The following is a 12,994-nucleotide window of genomic DNA, read 5'->3' on the forward strand; positions in this document are numbered from 1 at the left end:
TTTGTTTGTCCTCCTCTTGTTTGGGAACTTTCCTTGAGCTGGGCAAGTGAGATTTGCTTTGGCAGTTGAGGTTTTGACATCCTAAGCGCATGGCCAGCCCAGTGGAGTTGGTTTTGGATGATCAAGAACTCAATGCTTTCATACTTGGCTCCTTCAAGGATGCTGTTGTTAGTACATCCATGCTCCCAAAAGATGCGGAGAATTCATCTCGAAATGGTGTTGATGGAACCTCTCCAGGGCCTTGAGATGGCATCTGTACTTAGTCAAAGTTTATAGAAGAAATGGGAAGATGACTGCCGTGTACTCACACATCTTGGTGTCAGCACGAATGTCGTGGTCGTTGAAGACATTCATCCTTGCATTCCAAAAGCGGTGCTCGTGGATTGGATACGGTGTCAGATCTCCACATCAATGTCAGCCATAGAAAGCTCCCCAGGTAGGGCACATGTTCCACATTTGGGAAGGTTTCTCCATTGCTCTTGATGGAGGGAGAGACTGGATGTTGTCCTGGGATGGGTTGGCAAAGGACTTGGGTCTTCTTGAGGTTCAGACCAATTCTTCAGTACGCTTCTGTGAAGGAGGCGTCAAGCCTGGCTTGGAGATTCTCTTCTGAGACAGCAGAGATGGCAATGTCATCAACACATTGAAGTTCCACTGGCAATGTCTGTCATTTGCTTCTCTGATTTCAACCAGTTGCGGTTGAAGTTTTCCATCCATCCTGTAGACAATGTCCACTCTACTGGAAAACTTAGTTCTTGACAAGGTGAAGGATAGTGACGATGAAGATGGAGTGGGGGTGATGGCACATTCCTACTTGACTCCAGTCTTGACCTCAAAGGTTTTTGTCTTATTTCCGTCGTTGAGGGCTGCTAATTATTATCCTACCTCCAACCTCTCCAGCAAACTGCCCCTTTTACTTTGTCCTGATTTAACTTGAGTTTATTTGGTTTGACCTTAAAAGAGGCCAACCTTTCTAGCATTTTTGAATATGCTCTTCTGAATTCACATTAAAACCTTTATGTTTGATTAGATCTACTCTGCAGCAGATACTTGAGAAGTTCAAAGTCCCAAATTAAATCCTCTGTGACAGAGGCACATTATCCCTCAACCTATCTACAGCTTGACATAGTTGGATACATCATCCTCCTTCAATGCCTCAACTCCATCATCCCAGTGACTGACAATGCCCTAGAGTTGTTCCACTCTCAGGTTATAGACAGTGTAGTCAGAGAATTCTATTCTCTCTCCCCCCCGGCAACATTTAAACTTCCAAAGAATCACTCTTCAGCACTGTCCTGTTCCTTATCTACATGCTGTCTCTAGCAATGATATCCAAGGAAATGTCAGGTTCCACATCCAGTTCTACTTCATCTCCTTTTGAGTTCTCTGTTACCTGCATTGTCAAATAGCTCATCTGACATCCATAAGACATAGCAGCAGAATTATGCCCTCGGCCCATTCCATGGCAGAGCAAACTCAATCATGGCTGATATTTTTCTCCTCTGTATTCTTCAGCCTTTTCCCCATAACCCCTGATCCCCTTACTAATCAAGAACCCTTCCATTTGTCTTAAAGACACTCAATGACGTGGCCTCCACAGCCTTATGCAAGAAGTTCCATAGATTCACCATCCTCTAGCTGAAGAAATTCCTCATCTCTGTTTTAAAGGATCGTCCCTTTAGCCAGAGGTTGTGCCCCCTGGTTCTAGGTTTTCCTACTAGTGGAAACATCCTCTCCACTTCCACTATATCCAGGCCTCGCAGTATCCTCTAAGTTTCAATAATATCCGCCCTCATCCTTCTAAACTCCAATGAGTATGGACCCAGAGTTCTCAACCGTTCCTTATACGACAAGCAATCCTTGATGAGCTGAAGCTTTCTTCAGACACAGACACTAGTCTGAGAAGATCAAAGCCACCAGGCCAGAATTTCATTGTCAAAATAATCAATGGATTAGTGATTGTCACAACTGATGCTCAAATCACCAGGCCAGATGTGATTAATCGCAAAAAATTAAAGATTGCTGTTCAATATGTACTTCTACCATGATCTATGGAAATGACATCTTGCTATCTGACTCATTTCAAATGCATCAAACAACATGAAATTCCTGCACATGCGTAGTAGATACAAACCTGTTACGGGTAATTAGAAATCAACCACATTAGTCTATGGTGTATCCCTTCACCCCATCATCACAGGCCACATCTCTGTAAAACCCTGTAATTCCTAGACTTCTGACCAAGCTTTGAATCTTCATGGTACTGGCAGGGTGGCACAGTGGTTAGCACCGCTGCCTCATAGCACCAACGACTCAGGTTCAATTTTGGCCTTGGGTGGCTGCTTGGAGTTTGCACATTCTCTTAGTGTCTGCACAGGTTTCCTCCCAGTTAAAAAATCTGCAGGTTAGGTAGATTAGCTGTGCTAAATTACTCTTGTGTCCCAAGATGTCTATGTTAGATGGATTAGTCATGGGAAATTTGTGGGATTTTGGGGATGGGGCCTGGGTAAAATACTCTGTCAGAGACGTGGTGCAAATTTGATGGGCTGAATGGCCTCCTGCGGCACTGTAGGGATTCTATGATTTCTTCTGAACGCATCCTCAAGCCGCATCCTTTCTATAAAAAAAACTTATGCCCAGGAAAACAGTGTTTTGTGTTATACGTGCTGCATGAATACAAGTTGTTGCTGTTTCTCACTCCACTCATATCCCTCAAACACAGAAATATTCTGAATAAAAGTTACACTTTACAAAACTCCAAATAAGATGGGTCATTTGCTCAGTGTTTGAAAAAGAATGAATATTAATCACTTAATTTTATTATAGACTTTTGCAAATTTTGTACAGATAAAAAATGTGTAACGGTAGCAGTGATATGGGAAATGAGTGAGGCTCTTGATCTAACCTGTACAGGGAAATTTCCAAACGGATTTTATATAACCTGACAGGTGGATTAGATGAACTGGAAATATTTATGCTTCTTGCCACAAGACCATGACACATTTCCAAACATGTGCCCTAGTTTTAAAGTGAACACATTGATCTTATTGGTTTATGTTATCTCACAAAAATACCTAAAAGATTTTTTGTGATATGCCAACAAGAAATGAGAGCTGGGGGTCCCAAGCTATTTCTTGAACTCCAGTCAGTTGGACTCTATCCTTAAATAAAAACAGCAGCCCAAAAAACATGTTACTCCTTCAAAGGGTGATGGGACAGGAATAACCTTTCCACTCGCTACTGGTACCTCAAGATTGTCTGCCCTTCTCCTTAGACCTTCCCACCACAAAAATTTCTGAGCTGCAGATCAGATATGTTGAAGCACTAGTAGCTTGCCAAAAGTACTCGGCAAGAACCCAATCACTGAAATGGTTTGTGGCTCTTGCTAAGCAACATCATTGTCTTCACCCACACAATGTTCACCAAACCGAAAGATCAGCCCCAGGAGTTTTAGTTTAATTGGCATGGTCTTAAGCCAAGTGAGCACCCCTAGGAACTCAAAGAAAACGGGCATTTTTTTTGCTGCAGTTTCCAACTTACAGTAGAAGAATTCAAAAATCAGGACAAACCTGATATCTACACATTTTTCAAATATAAAAAACCTAACGTGTTGAAAATAACTAACTCTGTAACTGGTAGAAATAAACTATCCATTTCAGATATCATTCATCCAGTGCGCCGTATTGTGACAACACATTCAATGTCCACTGCAGATGATTAAGACTCTGTCTTCATACAGGGAGGTTCAGTGCCTGCACCTCATCTAAGCATTCGGTGTAGTACTCCTGATAATCTTCATGAGGCTTGATCATTATCACACATGTCGGCCTTTTAGATCCCGCGGCAGCTCCCAGATCCTTCACAAAATAAAAACAAGCATTACCATCCAAACCTGTTATAATCCAGTCACAACTATGCAAACATAACTGTAAATCAGAGACAACCCAATGTGATAATACCCAGCTGTGTTGACACCAGAAAAATGTGATTTCCAAAAATACTTTGTCAACTCAATGTCCCCTTCAATATGTAATATTGAACAGCACAGTGGTTAGCAACGATGCTTCACAGCGCTAGGGACCCCGGTTCAATTCCCAACTTGGGCCGCTGTTTGTGTGGAGTTTACATGTTCTCCCTGTGTCTGCGTGGATTTCCTCTGGGTGCTCCAATTTCGTCCCACAGTCTGAAAGACGTGCTGGTTAGGTGCACAGACTCAAACAGTGCTGGAGTGTGGCGACTAGGGGAATTTCACAGTAACTTCCTTTCAGTATTAATGTAAGCCTTATTCGTGATTAATAAACAAACTTTTAATTTAACTTCTTATGGGCAGCACGGTAACACAGTGGTTAGCGCCAAGGACCCAGGTTCGATTCCGGCCTTGGGTTTCTGTCTGTGTGGAGGTTGCACGTTCTCCCCGTGTCTGCGTGGGTTTCCTCCTGGTGCTTCGGTTTCCTCCCACGGTCTAAAGATGTGCCGGTTAGGTTGACTGGCCACGATAAATTGCCCTCAGTGTTAGGGGAGCGGGAGGGTAAATAAATGGGGCTATGGGAATAGGGCCTGGGTGGGATTGTGGTTGGTATAAGCTTGATAGACCAAATGGTCTCCTTCTGCACTGTAGGGATTGTATGATTCTTACACCTTGTTTACTCGAGCTGAGAAAAACGTCAGAGCAATTTCCCCCAACGCTGAGCTGCATCACCTAATCTATTTTATTGTTGCATTTTTCTTTCATCTAATCTCTGTTCTGGAACTGGGCTTTACAATCCTATTAATCAAAGTTGTCAGGGAATTTTTCACTTTGGTATTCTTTAGAAACAAGCATCAGAGTTTTTCTTTGTAATATAAAACAAACCAATTAAAACATACCACTTTGGATGGAATGTAAGCATAAGGAAGATTGTTATCCTCACACAAGATTGGTAGGTGGCTGTAAACATCAATCGGCACAGTATCACCAGCCAGTATGACAATCCTGCAACCAGAAAAATACAACATCAGCACAATACCAAACGAGGAAGAGAATAAAGAACAAGTTCACCCAACATTCCATTCTATACATAAGAGGCCTGCATCACTACACAAACTAAGTTTAAACTTTATTTGTTAGTGTCACAATCAGGCTTACATTAACACTGCAATGAAGTTACTGTGAAAATTCCCTGGTCGCCATACTTCAGTGCCCGTTTGGGTACACTGAGGGAGAATTTTGCATGGCCAATGCACCGAACCAGCACGTCTTTCAGATTGTAGAAGGAAACCGGAGCACCCAGAGGAAACCCATGCAGACATGGGGACTAGGCGCAAATCTGGCACAAACAATGACCCAAACTGGGAACTGAACCTAGATCCCTGGCGCTGTGATGTGGTAGTGCCAACCACTGTGGTTTGGGGCAAACTGATCTGGGGTGGGGAGAATAGAAGGGCAGGATGAATGCTCAGTATATCCTGCATAGCCGGAAGTCGGAACATTAGCAGCAACATGATGGGAGCAGCACAGACAGAGAAGCAGTAAAGGGGAAAGTGAAACCTGGGAACTGTACAGAATCCCTCAGTGCAAAAGAGATCCTTCAGTCCATCGAATCTGCATTGGCATGAGAAACACCCAAGCTATCTACCTAATCCCATTTATCAGAACCTGGCCCATGGCCCTGAATGTTATGATTGCCAAGTGCTCATCCAAGTACCATTTAAAAGATGTGAAGCAACCCGCCTTCACCACCTTCCCAGGCATCATATTCCAAACTGTCACCTAATCAGCACGTCTTTCAGACTGTGGGAGGAAACCCAGACACAGAGAGAATATGCAGACTCTGCAGTGACAGTGACCCAAGATGGGAATTGAATCCAGATCTCTGGTGCTGTGAAGCAGCAGTACTACAAGTTATCAGTGCATTTTCTGAGTCATTTGCTTAATAAAATTGATTTGGCGGTAACAGTAGAAAGTGTACATTATATGTATCATTAAATGAGCACATGAAAGAGTTCTGCTTCATTTAAAAATTCTTGTTTAAGCAATAATCCCAGGTGCCACAAAGCAAGATGCTGGGGATGGAAGAAACGGGAAAGGGGTCAGTGAAGTACAATGATAACAGATCAGATATGAAAAATGGGAGGGTGGCAAGGTGTTTAGCACTGCTGCCTCTCAGCGCTAGGGACCCAGGTTCACTTCCAGCCTCAGGTGGCTGTGTGGAGTATGCATGTTCTCCCCATGTCTACATGGGTTTCCTCTGGGTGCTCTGGTTTCATCCTACAGTCTAAAAAGGCGCAGGTTAGGTTGACTGGCCACGCTAAATTGACCCTCAGCGTCAAGGTGTGGAGTTGCCAGCGTTGGACTGAGGTGGGCACACTAAGTATTTTCAGAACACCAAGTTAAAGTCCAACAGGTTTATTTGGTAGCACGAGCTTTCGGAGCACTGCTCCTTCATCAGGTGAGTGCCCTCGAAAGGGCATTAGCAGGGTAAATACATGGTGATATGGGGAAGGCCTAGATGGGATTGTTACTGCTGCAGGCTTGATGGGCCAAATAGCCTCCTTCTACACTGTGGTGACTCTATGGCCCTTTCACTAGCAGGACTTTTGTGGCCAAGAGCCTTGAGTTCCGTGTTCTACAAACACAGATCATTTTTATTATTCTTTCATGGACCTGAATATGGTTGGCAAGGCCAGACTTTGCTGAAAATCCCTAATTACCTCGAGTGTGTGGCAGTGAACTGCCTTTCTGAACTGCTGCAGTACGTATGATGTAGGTACACCCACAATGCTGTCAGGGAGGGAACTCCAGGTTCCTCAGCTAGCAATAAAGAACAGTAATATAATTCCAAGGCACAGTAGTGCCTGGCTTGCAGTGTTGTTTTCCCCATGCATCTGGTACCCTCGTTTCTGAAGATGGCAGAAATCACAGGTTGGAAGGTGCTGTTGAAGAAACTGTGGCAAATTACTACTGTGCAGCAAAGGCACTCATGGTGGAGGCTGCCTCGCTAAATATTTTTAAGACGCGGGTTGATGGGTTTTTGATAAGAGAGGGGATTAAGGGTTATGGGGAGAGGGCGGGAAAGTGGAACTGAGCCACGACAGATCAGCCATGATCTTAATGAATGGCGGGGCAGGCTTGAAGGGCTAGATGGCCTACTCCTGCTCCTATTTCTTATGTTCTTATATTTGCCCCTGTGCATGGGGAAGGGGTATCAATCAAGCAGATTACTTTGTCTTGGATGGTGTCAAACGTCTTGAGTGCTAATGGACTTGCGCTTACCCAAACAAGTGAAAAACATTTCATCTTAAACCTGAGAAACCCCGAAGATGGACGGGTTTGGGGAAATCTCAAAATGAGTTACTCACCACAGAATTCCCAGCTTTTGACCTGAACTTTAACTGCAGTTTTTATGATTGGTTCAGTTAAGTTTCTGGTCAAATGTAACCCTACAGTGTTGATGGTGGAGGATTTGGTGATAATAATGGTGTTGAATGTCATAGGAAAATGGTTATTTTTTTTGCTGGTGATGGTTACTACTTGGTAGTTGCGTGGTATGACCATTGCTTATTACTTACCTGTCCAAGACTGAATGTTGTCCAAGTTTTCCTGCAAGTGGACATGAACTGCTTAGTATGAGGAGTTGTGAATGATGCTGAACATTGTGTAGTCATCAGTAAAAAAGCCCAATTCTGACCGTATAATGGAGGGAAGGACATTGATGAAGCAGCTAAAGATAGGGTGTCAGACATCACTGCAAGCAACTCCAACAATGATATCCTGGGATTGAGATGATTGGCCTCCAACAACCACAACAGACCCCAAACAGGGTATTTTTCCCTGATGCCCATGGACGAGAATTCTTCAATACCACACTCGCTCAAATGCTGCCTTCATTTCAGGGACATTGCCTTTGGAATTTAACTTTATGTCTGTTTGGACAAGGCTATAATGAGGTCTGGAGCCAATTCTGCCAGATGACTGATGGGGTGGTTGTTGCAATGGTTCAGATCTGTCTACGTTTGCAGAAAGAGAAAACCGGGGCATGTTTCCACATTGTCTGATAAACGCCAGTGTTGGAGCTGTCCTGGAACAGCTTGGATTGGGGTGTGGCTAGTTCTGCATCACAAGTCCTCAGTACTACAGCAAGTATGCCAGAAGCAGTTGCATGTTGATAATGGAATTGGATTAGCAATCCAGATGTTGGGGTTCAAATCCCACCATGGCAGCAATTGGAATTTTTATTCAATTAATAACACCAGAATAACAAAGGCATCAGTAATAGCGTCCAGGTAACTACTGAACAGTTATAAATACCCATCAGCTCCACTCATGTCTTTTAGGGAAGGAAAACTGTCATCCTTATCTGATCTTTCCTGCATGTTCTCCCCGTGCCTGCGTGGGTTTCCTCCAGATGCTCTGGTTTCCCCTCTCAGCCCAAAGGTGTGCAGATTAGGTGGACTGGCCATGCTAAATTGCCCCTTAATGTCAGGGGGACTAGCTAGGGTGAATGCATGGGGTTATGGGGATGGAGCCTGGGTGAGATTGTTATCAGTACAGGTTCGATGGGCCGAATGGCCTCCTTCTGTAATGTAGGGTTCTGTGATTTTAGAGCCAGGACTAGGTGGTTGACTCTTAACTCAGCAAGCTACTCAGTTCTATCCAACCATTAGAGCCTTATCATTCTCATAACTGGTATGATGAAACTAAACTTTTCAATCTGTGGACCAAGCTTTTTTTATTCATTTGTGGGACATGTGTGTCACTGGCTGGCCAACTATTTATTGCCCATCCCAAGTTGCCCTTGAGGTGGTGGTGAGCTGCCTTCTTGAATCGCTGCAGTCCATGTTCTGTGGGTTGACCCACAAGGGCATTAGGGAGGGAATTTCAGGATTTTGACCCCTGACTGTGAAAGAATGATGATATAGTTCCAGATCAGGATGGTAAGTGGCATGGAGTGGAATTGCAGGTGGTGGTGTTCTCAGGTGTCTGCTGCCCTTGTTGTTCTGGTTGGAAGTGGTCGCGGGTTTGGAAGGTGCTAAGGATCTTTGATAAATTGCTGTAGTGCATCTTGTAGATAGCCAGTAGCAACAACATGTACTATCGGTGGTGGAGGGATTGAATGTTTGTAGATGTGATGCCAATCAAGTGGACTGCTTTGTCCAGGATGGTGTCAAGCTTATTGATTGTTGTTGGAGCTGCACTCATCCAGACAAGTGGGGAGTATTCCATCGCACTCCTGATTTGTGCCTTGTAGATGATGGATAGACTTTGGGGAGTCAGGGGGTGAGTTACTCATCACAGTATTCCTAGCCTCTGACTTGCTCTTGTAGCCACTGTGGTTATGCGGCGAGTCCAGTTGAATTTCTGGTCAATCGCACTGACTAAACTCAAGTCCTACGCATTCCCTTCTTGTGTGGGTGACTGTCGTGAGCTGCAGTCCCAAAACAACATAGCTCAAGTGGGCAAGTGAACCCACAGAAGACTGTAACAGTAATCCAAACCTGCTACTTTGGAGGACAGTATGCTATGGTTCTAACACACTGTATTTACTATTTTATAAAATAAACTCAGGGAATTATAATTAAATATCATTATTAAAAACTGCTCTTTGTGTTTCACTCGAAAACAGACACACTCACCCCTTCTCCCCCTTGTTGATGAATTTCTGAACTTCCTTCACTCCACGACGTATCTGCTTCACTTTTGCAGCTACAGATAAAATGGAGCAAGTTGCGGTTAAATATTCTAAAGTCTCCAAGCAATGTACAACAGTTGTATCTGCATCAACATTCACTTTTTAGGACTAACGAGGCAAAGGAATATACAACGAATGGTCGGACTTTAGGAAGTACAGAGGATCAGAGACACTTTAGTGTGCGTGTCCATAGATCTCTGAGGACAGCTGCATAGCTGGATGAGGTGATTATGGTATATTGTCTTTATTAACCCAGACATTGAATATAAAGCAGGGAGGTTGTGATGGAGCTATCTAAAATGCTGATTAGGCCACAGTACTGTGTGCAGTTCTGGTTGCTACATTATAGGAAAAAAGGGTTTGCAGTAGAGAAGATGCAGCGATTTACCACAATGCTGCCTGGGCTGGAGCATTTCAGTTATGAAGAGAGACTGGAGTTGTTTTCCTTGCAGCAGAGAAGGCTGAGGGGGACCTGACTGAGGTGTATAAATTTATGAAGGGTATGGATAGGACGGATAGGAAGAAACTTTCCCCCTTAGCAAAGGGGTCAATAATCAGGAGGCATAAATTTAGGTTAAGGGAGTAGGAGATTTATAAAATTTATTTATTAGTCACAAGTAGGCTTGCACTGCAATGAAGTTAATGTGAAAACACCCCCTAGTCACCACACTGAGCTTTGACCATAACATCACCACAGGCACAAAACTGGATGCAGTTCACAAAACAGATTTTAAGAAGGTGGAACTTCTGTTGCTGTAATTTATATTCAGGGACGTGTACAGGCATTAGGATACTCAAATTTGGCACCTGTTATATTTCTATAACATGTAGGAGTCTTGTGCCAATACTGGTGGCATGGTTGTGCTGAACAGTCACAAAAGGATCAGCTGTACTGTATATGAGCATCTAGCTCATTTGAGACATGCTGGGATCACAAGTTAATTCAATCTGAATAGTAAATCTTTCTATAAAGTAACCAAAAAGTTAATGATGGCTTAGTGGCAATATCAATGGACTGGTAATACAGAGACCCAAAGTCATGCCCTGGGGACAGGGCTTCAAATCCCACCACAGCAGTAGCTGTAACTTAAATTCAAAATCTGGGATAGTCATAGTAACACTGACGATCCTTAACTGTGGAGGGGGAAAGATTGTCCTTTCTACCAAGCAAATCTGTGACTCCAGACCCAACTGTCTTCTGATATTGGCGAGAAAGAAACAGTTCAAGGGGCCACTGTCTGTGTGGAGTTTGCACATATCTGCATGGGTTTCTTCCAGTTTCCTCCCACAGTCCAAAGATGTGGGGGTCAGATGCATTGGCCACCAAGTGTCATAAATGAAGCCCAGTCCATCATGCAAACCAACATCCCATCCATTGATTGTGTCTACACGTCCTGCTGCCTCAGAAAAGTAGCCGCATAATTAAGGATCCCACACACCTTGGACATTCTCTTTTCCACCTTCTTCCATCGAGAAAAGGTACAAAAGTCCGAGGTTACGTACCAACTGACTCAAGAACAGCTTCTTCCCTGCTGCTGTCAGACTTCTGAATGGACCTATCTTACATTAAGCTGATCTTTCTCTACACGCTAGCTATGGTATGCTTTGTCTGTATAGCGTGCAAAAGACAATACTTTTCACTATATTAATACATGTGATAATAAATCAAATTTTAAAAATGCCCCTTCGTATCCAAAGATGTGCAGGTTAGGTGGATTAGCAGGGTAAATATGTAGCACGTGGGACTGTAGGGATGGCGGGGGCTGGCTAAGACGCTCTGTCAGAGAGTCAGTGTAGACTGGATTGGCTGAATGGCCTCCTTCTGCACTTTAGGGATTCTATGGAATTAGGGATGATGCTGAGCGTTGTCAGCAATGTCCACATCCGACGAAAGAAGTAACAAAAGGACACGGAATGCTGGCTGTTTTATGATGTTAAACAGCAATTTACAATCTAACTCAGGTTGGGCCTGATGTTTCTGGAGGTTTCCGCCGCTCGGTTTATAAATCCCCATCCTGACCTTTCTTCACGCATTTGTACAGCTTCTTGCTCAGCTTCCTGGCGGCCAGCGGCTGGGAAATCGCATTCACGTTCGCCACCAGCTCCTCGTAGGTTTTCTCCGTCTCCTCGTACTCGGTCTTGCCGGACAGCTCCTTGGGCTTGGGGGACTTCATCCTCTCACTGAAGCAGCAGCAGCAGCAACAGGCTCACTCAGCACATGGCAACGGGGGAGGGCCGCACATCCGGGCACTCCAGGAACATCCGGGTCATCCGGCCCTCCCGTCACCCGAAGGGGGGAGGGGGGGGCGGGACAATGGCACATCCGGGAACTCAAAACTCCGCCGCGCACTTCCGGGAACGAACGTCATCTGGTTGGGAGGCCCCGCCCCGTCGGCCCTGTCAATCAAAGGAGAGGTGGGCGCCATGGCAACGGGGAAGTGCTGCAGATCTGGGCAGGATGAGCATCTTGTTATCAAATATAACCAGGGACGCTTGGTTGCCAATCTTCCAGGACAGGCCTGGAAACTCCAGGAATTGAAGATCAGTCTCCAGGACCCTGATGTGTGCAACCCCGGGGGGGGGGAAAATCCTGGAGAAAATATTCTGGAGAAAAATCCTAGGGAAAAATTCTAAGGGAAAATCCTGGGAAAGTATAAAGGAATGTGTTTTATTCCCATTATCTTTGAACATTTCTTCTTATCAGATATAAAATAATGTTGATAAAGGGAATAAAAAGGCCAAAAGCAAAATACTGCAGATGCTAGAATCTGAAACAAAAACAGAAAATGCTGGAAAATCGCAGCAGGTCTGACAGGATCTGTGGAGAGAGAATAGAGCAAGAAGTCTCACAACACCAGGTTAAAGACCAACAGGCCTATTTGGTAGCAAAAGGCACTAGCTTTTGAAGCGCTTCTTCTTCATCAGGTGACTCACATGATAAGGTGCCTGTTGGACTTTAACCTGGTGTTGTGAGACTTTTTACTGTCTTCACCCCAGTCCAAAGCTGTCATCTGCACATCAAGAGAGAACAGAGCCAATGTTTCAGGTCTGGATAGAATGGTTATCCAGACTTGAAATGTTGGCTCTATTCTCTGTCCACAGATGCTGCTAGACCCGTTGCGATTTTCCAGCATTTTCAATTTTTGTTTGAAATAAAAGGGTCGTTTCGCTGCTTGTCAAGCGTTTTCTAATTGGGTGATGAGTCTTTTTGTTTTCCAATTGGTGTAGGGAAGGCAGCGCATCATGAGGTTGGTTGAATGATGGCTGGAGTGTGGCGGGGGGGGGTAAGCGATGTGTTGAAATCTCCAGGAATGCTCTTGAAGAGT

The 12,994-nt window shown here is 44.4% G+C and overlaps 1 protein-coding gene across 1 annotated transcript; it reads right to left on the reverse strand.

Moving 5' to 3' along the window:
- Positions 1 to 2,785: 2,785 nt before the first annotated feature.
- On the reverse strand, positions 2,786 to 11,913 carry nhp2 (NHP2 ribonucleoprotein homolog (yeast)). The gene is made up of 4 exons (XM_080206162.1): positions 11,689 to 11,913; positions 9,613 to 9,682; positions 4,867 to 4,972; positions 2,786 to 3,857 (listed from the first exon to the last, which is right to left on the reverse strand). Exons 1-4 carry the CDS (start codon positions 11,840 to 11,842, stop codon positions 3,732 to 3,734), a joined length of 456 nt encoding a protein of 151 aa, XP_080062288.1. The 5' UTR covers positions 11,843 to 11,913; the 3' UTR covers positions 2,786 to 3,731.
- Positions 11,914 to 12,994: the final 1,081 nt, after the last annotated feature.

Source organism: Carcharhinus amblyrhynchos, chromosome 18 (assembly GCF_965287045.1).
Source record: "Carcharhinus amblyrhynchos chromosome 18, sCarAmb.v2.hapA, whole genome shotgun sequence".
In the NCBI taxonomy this organism is placed as follows: Eukaryota; Metazoa; Chordata; class Chondrichthyes; order Carcharhiniformes; family Carcharhinidae; genus Carcharhinus; species Carcharhinus amblyrhynchos.

Excerpts from the sequence above, each read along its gene's own strand:
- nhp2 (XM_080206162.1), bottom strand. The coding sequence starts at position 11,842 with ATGAAGTCCCCCAAGCCCAAGGAGCTGTCCGGCAAGACCGAGTACGAG. Across the intron at positions 4,973-9,612 it reads ATCAACAAGGGGGAGAAGGG|GATTGTCATACTGGCTGGTG; the intron begins GTGAGTGTGTCT and ends TTCTGGTTGCAG. Across the intron at positions 3,858-4,866 it reads CTTACATTCCATCCAAAGTG|GATCTGGGAGCTGCCGCGGG; the intron begins GTATGTTTTAAT and ends TATTTTGTGAAG.